Here is an 11,311-nt window from a genome sequence, read left to right as displayed (position 1 = left end):
GACGTGCTTATGATTGTGATGGGATCTGACTTGTGAATATCAAATTTATTAAATGGTTTCATGTACCCCCTCCTATCCACAATATTAGACATTTTTTAGATAGAAATTTTGGTCTACAATATAAATCACTAAGAGATGATGACTGTATTTTAGATTGAAGTTTCCAAAATACCCTTGGTGGTATGACATTTATGACGCCTTGCTTGTGTCTGTGGCTCAACTCTCTCTCTCTTCAAGTCGAGCTTCTTCTTTCACTGTGTTCAGTCTCTGCCATCAATTGCTTTTCTCATTCTTCCTGTTAGCTCTCGCCTCACTTTCATATCTAACTTTCCTCTTCCATCATGGTCTGCCTCAAACTCGCCATGAAAGGAGTGATTTGAAATGTCGATGGATCTTCGCCGTTCAAGCTCAACGAAAAAGAGCTTTGAAGATCTGTCATGGGATGAGCTAATGGGCTATATAGTCAACGATTCTCTTGATGGGGAAGAAGATATACCCCGAGTCAACTTCTCTGGAGAGGTGATGTCTCTGAATCAGAAGATTTCGTGGGCACCTCGTCCAAAGGATTCTTTGCTTGGGTCTTCCAATTTTTCCGACATTGAGGTGGTGCAGAAAAAGCAAGTCCAGTCCTCTAATTTAAAACGAAAAGGCAATGAAGGACAGTGAACAAGTGAGCAGCGGCAACGACAATGGCACATCTAACCGGTGAAGAGAAAGATAAAAGAGGAAGATTGTCCACCCATTCGATCTAAACAAATTTCCATTTATAGAGGAAGATTATGCACATTTGACTGAGGAAGAGAAAGCCCGTAAGCGATTTGTATACGACACTTTGCATTATATGCTCTGATTAGTATCGAATTTTTGGGCCTTGTGTAGTTCTGTGTAATTTTAGTTAGTCTAGACTTTAAGCTTATTTTGATGCATAATAGTTTAGTTAATTTTGGTTAGGCTAAAGTTGCATGTTGATGATCTTCTTTTTTTGGTTAGTTTGATGGATGAATGTATTGACATTTTAGCCACTTCTACGTCTCTATTATATTAGAATGATAGATGATGATATTTAAACTAATGGCAGATGTTTTGAATTAGCAAGCTTTTTGTTTTGTTTTTTTGAATTAGCAAGCTTTATGTTTTAGTGAGCTTTTGCATCTCTGTTATGGTAGGGATTACATGTAGCTAGGAAATTACAAATGGATATGTAGTGTCAATATGCAATGCTGAATATTTAGCCCTTTCATAATTGTGGAGTTAATTTGAATCCTTAAAGATTTTTTCTTCTTTAATTTGATATGTAACATCAATATGCATTGTCAATATAGAAATTGTTGGCAAATTATAAACTACCTACTTCATACACAAATTGCTTCATTTACTACAAAATATTAACTGTTAATATTATGTGTTGCAAGTTGCATGAAAAATTGTAACACAAAATATTAATGACCAAAACATTGAGGGTTTACAAAAATATTCACTCCTTAATCTAAGCTATCCATCCACTTCTTCTAAGTGCTCTAACACTTCTTGGACTAGGTAGGGATCACACTTGAGTTGATTAGGTAATTCACCCCTTCTTTCCATCACATCCTTCTTCAAATGGCTTGGCTTATACTTATTTGGACCTTTGTCCTTCATAATGTCAACCATAGTAGCTTGTAGTGTTAGGAAGATCCTATTCAATTGCTTAGATGTGTAAACTTCAAAGGAATTCTCCACAGCTCTAACAAGGCCCTCTATAGTTTTAGATGCCTTTTGATATTGTAATGCTTGAATTACTTTAAAGTATCCAAGATCCAAAATGTTTAAATCAAGGGAGTTGGGGGTTTGAGAAATCAAGCGAATATTAAACCCACCATCACTTACTGCCATACAAAAATCCTCATCATTGTCATCAATATGACAAGGAGAATTATCTTGCTAAACAAAAATAGTTTCATTTGCATGATATGTTGGCCATTTGGCTTTGATTTCTGGTAGCACTTTGTCAATAAGGAAAGACTTCATGACTTCTTTTATAATTGAAGTGATCGGTTTTGTTTCCATTGTGCCTTTGCTCCTGTTCACACTCCTTCTTCTTGCTGCCTCTTTTCTAACAAAAGGGAACAAACCAATTTTCCCAGAGAAAATTTCATTTCCTTGTGCATCAAATCTAGGTCTAGCCATAGCAACTAGGAACATGACTTTACCAACATAGTTTTTATTTTTACATGTTCGATGTGGCAGCTCCTCCCCTGCTGCCAAGTAGTAGGTTTGGAATTTCTTTGTCATGTAAAACCATTTTTCATCAATGTGGATAATTTTGTGCATAGATTGAAAAGTTGGGTCATTTGGTATACTTTGTTGCTCTAGAATAGATAAATACCACCTCTACCAAGCAAGCATGTTTTGTTCCTTCAAATATGATTTGATTGCACTTGTGTGGCGCCATAGAACTCTTTTTTTATGTCTGATTAGTGATGTCTTGTTAAAACCTAGTGCACTTGCAAGCGACCTATAAGTAGTCCGTCAATGTACCGGAATTGCCATGACTTGTTCCATGTTCACATTAGGTCCCTTTCTTCCATACTTGTTTGTCTTTCTATTGCTTGCATCCCCTGTTTCCTTAACTTGACACCAAATGTGTTGAATGACTTTGATTGAAATTGAATATGCTGAAGCTATCTCTCTTGTTGTAATACTGTTCAGTTTACCTTGATGGCTTGAGTTTAATAAGATCTTATAAATGGAGACACATTCTTCATTTGATAAGAACCTTCTTCTTTTACATGGTGGCTGCCCTAGTGATTCAATTGTGTTGCGTCCCACATCTGTCTTTGTTTCAAAAGTTTACAAATGTTAGGTTTCTTTATAGACCATATAATCTAATAAACTTTTTTTTCCTTTTTTGCAAAAAAAATGAGAATTTATAAAACTTACAGTGGGTGAGCTTCTAAAACTGTGAGGATACTAATTAAACACAAAAGTTTCTGTGGGTGAGTTTCTAAGATTATCAGGATACTAGTTGAGCACAAACCAAGGTATAAATCTTCTTTTTGAATCGCTGCATAGAAATGGAAAAGATTGATGTTGTTGCTTACCTTGAAAAAGGAAATTTAAAATGTCTAGTTCTATCAACTGTTTTATTTGTTAAGTGGTGACATTGTGGTTAAATGAGGTATAAAATTTTAGGACTTTACACTAGAATTTTCCACTTGTACTTCGGATGGAAATCATAATTTTCTCTCATAATGTAATTCATCATTTCAAAATGATACTCAAGTCTGTTTCTCTAATAGTGTTTGTCATTTTTAGTGTTTATTCATTGAAGTAGTTTGATCATGGGGAACAGTTTAGTTGGTAGAGATTTGGTGACATTTGGATGGGTTGATTTGGTAGACTAATATTTCAATAAAGAATGAAGTAGTATAAGAGATTAAGAAATGCTAGCTGAACTCTTATCCCTCACTGCTTCCTAATTAGCCTATTTTTATAGATTAAGAAAATATGGAGGATGTTAGTATAAGAGAAGAGAAAAAATTGAAGCTAGGAATTGCAATTTTTGTTTCTTTAATTGGAATTATAAGTTTTTTCTGGACAATATACATGTGGGAAATGCTATTTGAACTCTTATCCCTCACTGCTTCCTTATTTGCCATGTAGTTTGACATCTTTTGCCATCTCATATTTTGTTTCAATGATAACATGTTGCTTACCATTATATGAATATAAGAAGAAACGATATGAAGGTGTTTAATAATGATCTTGGTTCCATATATTTATGGACTTATTTCATGTTATAACATAGTCAGTGACCAATATTCTTGATTTACTATACTCTAAAACTTCATGAAAGATTGAATGCCTGAAAAGTTCCTTTCTCTCATGCTTGTAATTCAGTTCCTTTACTGCTTCTATCATTCAATCGCACTTATCATATAACAAATCAACTGTAGCCTTATCAGCATTAAAGACTTGACATTTTCAGATCTAGCCTCTTCAATTACTTGTTTCATCAAGTTAGCCATGTAGGATTCGCCCTTGTACTCTTTAAAGTTTAAACCTATCAAGTTACATTTCCTAGTCCTATTTCACTGGTTTATTTGCACTTAGCATCATGATGGCACCTTCTTGGCCAACCTTGTCTTCAAATATTTTGATATTTAACTCGTGCAATGCACAGGAGGTAAGAAAATTTTATTTTATTTAATTTAACTTAATTATTATTTAATATTAGCTGAACATAAATAATTTAAGAGAAAAATAAAGAAGAAGAAACATTTTAGATCATTGAAAGAAGAAATAACAAAAGATGGGGATATTCATGTGGATATTCATGGGCTTCATAAAGAGAGAGATTCTTACCATTTCCTTCATTGATTGTAACATGTTGTTCTTCATTTTGATTGTTGTCCAGGTGGACATTCTCACACATGGGAGGAGCATTTAAGTTCAAAAAAATGGTGTTGTTGTCCCCACTATCTTCCTTATTGGTTGGAGCATTTAAATCAAAGGAGAAGGAGCAATTTTCCATGGTAGAGAAGGAGCACTTTTCCATGGTGGAAAAGTGCAGTTTTTGTGCCTTTCTTTTCTGTTATTTTTAATGTTGTCTGATTCCCTTTTAGTGGGATATAAGTTTCTCAAAATGTGAAACACTACTTCTAATTTTTCAGTCCCGTGAGAAGGCTCAATTTTTCATTGTAAAAGTCTCATTTTCACTATAAAAGGCTCTATTCCCGCCAAAAGTCTCATACTATTACTGTAAAAGTCTCATGCTTGATAAAGCATGAGAGAAAAATTTTGAAAATAATAATTTATTCATTGATTGTGCTTTTGCCTTTTCATTTTGAAGGGTAAATTTGAAATTTCATTGACAATTATTCTTTATACTTTTATTGTATTGGTATTAGTGAGGTTGGTGGAAGTGACTTATAAATAGGACCGGAGGGATTATAAGTTATTTTTTACTAGGTAAGATTGTGGAAGTTAATTAAATCATTAGCATTATTTGAAAAATGAATTTTCAATTTACTCTTATTGAATCATTATCTTTAAAAATACTCTTATATTATTACATATGTGTGACATCTTATCCTACTCATAAAATTAAAACTAAAAAGGGTTAAATTGTTTGAAAATAATTACTTAGTTCAGCATTTTATGAAAAGTGAACTTAATTACGTATGGATTCATCAATTTCCTCTAGAAAATAACTCGTATAAGGACCAGAGGGAGTACTTTTTAGAAAAACAAATTTACGTTTTTTTAAGAAAAGTTACTTATAAAAAATTATATATCTTTATTTTATTTTATAAAAAATAAATTTTGCATATATTAAAATGAATTTAATTTGGATCTATTGAGTGGCACAAATCCACTAACTCAAAAAGTATTTCACATGATGCGATAGTAATTATAAGAGGTTTTGTTATATGATATTCAAAATGTCCTAAATATCAAATTTTTATAAGGGACAACATACGCAGGGATTGAGTATTTTGATTGTAAGGATTATTTTAAATTTTTGGAGGAAAAATATATCTTGACAATTTTTAAATGTTAATAAAATTCAATGACCGTCATTGATACACTCTTTGAGTGAGTATATTTAGACCGCTCAACAGATTTAAGAAATCAAATTGAATTGAATATCGACCCTCCACAATTAATATGGACATTTTGATATAAATTTGTACATTCTCATCATTCCAAACGAGCCCACTTAGTTCAATGTAATTTTTGGCTGTATCTCCTCTTGTGTTTCGACGTTTAAGAGAAGAGAGAAAACATAATGAAATTTCCTAGTGGGATGAGGACCGCATGTAGAAAGAGACCGAGATATTAATGTATCAATTCTCTATATAGATTAGTGGTTTCTAGAGGGAAAGAAAGAAATTAAAGAAACTATGGACAATTTGCTAGTCCTCATCCTAACGTCCTTTCTCTGTGCCTCCTTCCTCATCTACATCCTATTCATCAAACGAGCCTCTAACAAATCTCTCAAACTCAAAGATGACAATTCGTCAGCCTCGATTCACAAGTACTCGACTTGCTTCGTTCGATCATCATCGTCTTCTTCATACAGGCTCCCACCAGGCCCTCGTGCCTACCCTGTAATTGGAAACATCCTAGAGCTTGGCTCTAACCCTCTCTTGTCCATCACGAACCTCTCCAAATCTCACGGACCCATTATGTCACTCAAGTTAGGCACAAGGATTGCCATAGTCATCTCTTCTCCAGAAATAGCCAAAGAAGCTTTTCAAAAGCACGACCTAGACTTCTCTAGCCGAACCTTCCCAGACTGTGCTCGAGCTCTTGACCGTCACCGACTCTCTGTAACATGGCTTGCCGTTTCACCTCAGTGGAGAACCCTAAGACGAGTTTGTGTTACGAAAGTTTTCTCAACTCTGAAGCTAGACACCACCCAGTTTCTACGCCAAAGCAAGGTTGGAGACTTAATCCATCACGTCCATGAATATTCCATCAAAGGTGAGGCTATAGATCTCACTGAGGCTCTCTTTACTACAGTTCTGAAATCAATATCGAACATGCTTTTCTCCATGGATTTTGCTCGTTATGGTTCTGATAAGGCTCGAGAGTATAAGAAGTTGATGATTGGGATCGTGGATGAAGCTGGAAGGGTTAATGTTTCCGATCTTTTTTATGTTTTGAGCTTTTTGGATCTTCAAGGCGTTCGTGCAAGGATGACAGGTTACCTTAGGAAGTTATATAAGATTTTTGATGATATTATGGAAGACAGATTGCGTTTCAGAAGTTTGAACAAGGAGTCCAAAGATTACACTGATGTGTTGGATTCATTTCTCAATCTTATGCAAGACGGTACTTCGCAGTTGAGTCGTGATGATGCTCTTCATTTATTCATTGTGAGTATAATTGTTAATTATGGACGAGTACTTCATCGCCGAATAAATTAACTTAAATTCGCAAATACTAGAACAATGATGGCCCCGCCAATGGATAGAGTTTTTTTTTTTTTTTAGGGCCAAATGACAATTTTACATCTAAATTATAAGTCCATAAGTATATTGGATCATAAACTTTTGAAAACGATACAATATCTTCTCTTCTATTAACAAATGTTAACTTTTACCATTAGTTAATAAAAAAACATATAAAAGAGGACTTCAAAAATTGTAGGAAAAGACCTAGATAGAAAATTTTTCTTGATATTTTTTGGTTATTGTCTGTCATTTTGGATCATTTCTTGACTTCTTGTAATTTTTTTAAATCTTATTCTATAATTTTTAAGGTCATTCTATATAATTTTCTTGTGAACTTAATGATAGAATGATATTGCATGGTTTTTAAAAATTGAAAAGAAATATTATACTAAAATCATGACTTTAGGGTCGTTAAACTATTTTTTATTACCCTTCAATTTAAAGTTCCCTTTTAAGTTGACTTTTTGGTATTCCTTGATATTTCAGGATTTATTTATAGCGGGGGTAGACACAACATCAAGCACACTAGAATGGGCAATGGCAGAATTAATGCGAAACCCAGAAAAAATGATAAAAGCAAGAACAGAACTCCAACAAGTTCTTAGTAAAAGTACTTTGAAATTTGAAGAGTCTATGGTCTCAAAGTTGCCTTTCCTACAAGCAACACTCAAAGAGACTTTACGCCTGCACCCACCAGCACCATTTCTAGTACCCCACAAGGCAATTTGTGATGTCGAGTTATGTGGCTTCTTAGTACCCAGAAATTCACAAATTTTAGCAAATGTGTGGGCTATGGGAAGAGATCCAAGCATATGGGAAAACCCTAAGTCATTTATCCCTGAAAGGTTTTTGGAAAGTGAGCTTGATTTTAAGGGCAATGATTTTAATTTTATTCCATTTGGTGCTGGAAGGAGGATGTGTCCCGGGTTGCCCTTGGCTTCTAGGGTACTTTCTTATATGTTGGCCTCTCTCATATATCACTTTGATTGGAAGGTCCCAGATGGGTTAAAGGCTGAGGACATGGATATGAGTCAAAGATATGGCCTTACCATGCACAAGACTCAACCTCTAAGAGCTATTCCTGTCAGAGTGTAGTTGCTAATTTTGTTGCTTTCATGAATAATACTCATGTTGTTTTTACTAAAAGCAAGTCTCTTTAATTTCTAAAAGTCGGCAATCTGGAATTTACTTAATTACTAAGATTTTATTCGATCTAGCCTCTGTTACCAAGGAATATATTTAGAAATATTTTGGGTCATAGAAACGGTTCCAACTAGTTGATCCAAAAAAAAAAAAAAAGGTTATTAAACCTGATTGCGTAGGGAAAAGTTCATTTTAATATTTTTGGATAAAAGGATCAAATACAGTATCAACAAATCGAAGGGAAATTCCAAAATGACCTGGACCACTAGAGATAAATTATAGAAAGATAGGACTTGTTTGATTTTTTTTTATTCTTTAAACAAAAAAATGATAAAATATATTGAATTATTATTTTAAAAAATATCTAGAACAGTAAAACAAAGTGAACTAATTACTTATTTTGTTACATTATTGTCATTAATAAAAATATAATATTTTTTACCTTTTCTCTACTTTAATTTTGTAAAACAAAAAATAACAAAACATGAAAAGATGTTTTACTTTTTTTAGTTATTCAAAATTTTTTTTTTTTTTTCAAAACAGGTAACATGAAAACACATTTTTTTTTTTAGAAATTGTTCTAAAAATCGGTAATCAAAGAGTCCATATTATTGACATTAAATAGTAGGGCACACAAGCCTAGAATACTCTTCAAGCTTACATGTATGAAGGAGAATAACATATTGCTAACAGACCATTGGTCTAGTGGTACTATTGCCATCCTTATGATTCTCCCTTTTATAGAAAGAGGCTCTCAGATCAAACCTCCATTCTAATTTTTTGTTTTTTTGTTGGGGGAGGGGGATTATGTGTGTTCGGGGTGGTTGTGTGATGTATGATGTGTGTGTGTGTAAAATGCATGTGCATAGGATCCTCTATCCTATGGGGATGGGGAGAGGATGTCTCCCTTTTTTCTTCCTCTCCATTTTCCTCATTTTCTCCCTCATCACTGTTGAATTAAAGTTTCAATGATTCAGATTTATTTTTTGGTAAGATTATTAAATTGAAATTATTAAATTTTAATCTAAATAATTTAAAACTATAGTATTTTGTTTATATATTTTATCAATAATAATAATAATAAATTTATCAAAAAATTAACACTGAGCCGTTGAAAACTTTGATCTAATGGTGATGAGAGGGAGAAGGAGAAAATTGGAGAGGGAGAAAAAAAAGGGAGACACCCCTTCCCCAGCCAGCTAGGTTATTAAAAAAATGGAGAATTACAATCAAGTTTCACATAGTTATCAATGCATTTAATTTAGTTTAATAAATTTTATAGTAATTAATTTTTTTGTGTGAAATTTAATGTAATTCTTTTTTAAAAAAAAAAGTGAGAGGGAATAACAGATACAATGTACTAATGAGAAGAATAACAAACACAATTGGGCTAAGAATTGTATGAATCGGGCTTCGGTCTGTGTTGGGTATTGGGCTTGGATACCTCGTTTCTTCTGTCTTGACATCTACAAACTCTGCATTTGATGAAATATGACAAACTTCCATAGCACCTTCTGTTTCTTTTTGGGCGATATCCCCATTGCCTATTATTTCCTTAAAAGATGTTTCCTGGTAGAGCCTCGTCACAGAGAAATTTTATTATGGACCTTGGTCCACCATGTCAGTTGTATGGTATTCAATTAAAACATAACATGCATGTTTAAGCTACAAATATAAATTAATTCTATTATTAATGATGATAGGAAGAGAAAAAATGATAAATTAAATAAGCACTCTATTTCCAAAAGAAAATTATTAAAATTAATGACTTAATATTTTATTTGATTAAAATGATTAATTTCATTAAATAGAGTGTGGATGAGGTGGTACTCCTGATCCATGCAAGAATTTCTCGCTTATCATAGCTATGGTTAAACTTCTTGTCATAGTTATATACTCTTTTTGTTATATTTTTTAAGATGTTTTTAAATAAGTTTTCAAGAATAATTAAAATAATTGAATGCATTTCAAAATCTTAGTTTTTTTTTCGAAAAAGGAGTAAATAAATTTTTAAAAATACCCTTCATTTAACATAAAACATTGACTATGAAAGCATTATAATAAAAGAGAGAGATAAGGGTATTTTAGAATAAAATTTATTAATGCATCATTGTTATTTTGCAAAACATCTTAATCTCACCATTTAAAAATGTAAGATATTTTTAATTGAATATCACCCTTTAATAAAGTAGTTACTTGTCTTTAAAATAACCATATCTTTTCATATTTACCCTTATTTAATAGAATATTTTATCCTAAAAAAATATAGTGATTTATTCAATAGGGGTACTTTTAAAAAATAGATAATAATTACTCATTAAAAAAATTAAAAATGCCTTATATTTTTTTAATGGAAAGAATATATTTTAAAAAATGAAATTACTCCCAAAAAATAACATGTAATAAAATGTAACGAACGGAGAATATTTTACTCTAAGTCTGCATAAAAAATGAATCATTGATTAAGGAAAAAAAAAGCGTAGGCTTGAAAATTTTGAGAAGCGAAAAATGATACAAAAATGGGTTGGAAATTATTTTTCTAATTGCAAATCGGCCTAGTAAGTGACTTCAATTTTGGACCAAAACCAACAAATTAAATATGAGTCCACTAGGCACGTAACTTTTTCATTTAACATATGTAGAACCACAATGGCGCAAATGCTTCAAGGTGGAACTCTAAAAATCATCGAATCTTAGGGCCTGTTTGATTTTTATTTTCATTTTCATTTTTTATTTTTAAAATCTATTTTATAATACAGTGTTCAAAATCATTTTTCAAAACAAAATGAAATGAGAATCTGTTTGGTTATGTCAATTCAAAAACAATTCTAAAATTGAAAAATGAACTGATAAGGATGGTTATAGATAATTAATGATAGTGATTAATAATAAAGATTGATCAAGGTAATTTATAATTCTCAATAACCAAATGTAGTATATTTTTAAAAATAAGAAAAATAAAAGGAAAATAACTTGAAGTTGTTTGGTTTTTAAAAAAATGAAAATTTTTTTGAAAACAATTAAATGAAAAACACTTATATAAAAAAATTTATATATTTACAAAAATAAAAAAAATTTTAAAATAAAAAAAAAATGAGCCCTTAGTATCGAAATCTGAATATTCCGTCCGTGTTCAAATATGAGAGGAACTATCCTATGTTTTATTGTTTTTTATTAATTATATTTTTCTCAAAACGTACCTTATAAATGTATAGTATCATTAAATC

At 31.9% G+C, this 11,311-nt stretch overlaps 1 protein-coding gene and 1 long non-coding RNA gene across 2 annotated transcripts; both read left to right on the top strand.

Annotated features, from left to right (window-relative positions):
• The first annotated feature begins 232 nt into the window (after nt 1-232).
• LOC129287635 (uncharacterized) lies at nt 233-4,802 on the top strand. Its single transcript, XR_008587763.1, has 2 exons — nt 233-809; nt 4,397-4,802. It is a non-coding gene; the product is annotated as an uncharacterized LOC129287635 (long non-coding RNA).
• A 1,005-nt stretch (nt 4,803-5,807) lies between these two features.
• Nucleotides 5,808-8,157, top strand: LOC129288624 (cytochrome P450 76T24-like). The gene is made up of 2 exons (XM_054925296.1): nt 5,808-6,863; nt 7,428-8,157. Exons 1-2 carry the CDS (start codon nt 5,886-5,888, stop codon nt 8,034-8,036), a joined length of 1,587 nt encoding a protein of 528 aa, XP_054781271.1. The 5' UTR covers nt 5,808-5,885; the 3' UTR covers nt 8,037-8,157.
• Nucleotides 8,158-11,311: the final 3,154 nt, after the last annotated feature.

Source organism: Prosopis cineraria, unplaced genomic scaffold, assembly GCF_029017545.1.
Source record: "Prosopis cineraria cultivar Desert tree isolate PC_DT_omini unplaced genomic scaffold, ASM2901754v1 PC12, whole genome shotgun sequence".
Taxonomy (NCBI): domain Eukaryota; kingdom Viridiplantae; phylum Streptophyta; class Magnoliopsida; order Fabales; family Fabaceae; genus Prosopis; species Prosopis cineraria.
The sequence above is the reverse complement of the archived record's forward strand: the minus strand, read 5'-3'. Positions and strand labels throughout refer to the sequence as shown.

What these genes read in the sequence shown, in the direction of transcription:
- LOC129288624 (XM_054925296.1), top strand. Translation starts at nt 5,886, where the DNA reads ATGGACAATTTGCTAGTCCTCATCCTAACGTCCTTTCTCTGTGCCTCC. An exon ending in ATGCTCTTCATTTATTCATT is followed by an intron (nt 6,864 to 7,427) that starts GTGAGTATAATT and finishes TTGATATTTCAG; the next exon opens with GATTTATTTATAGCGGGGGT.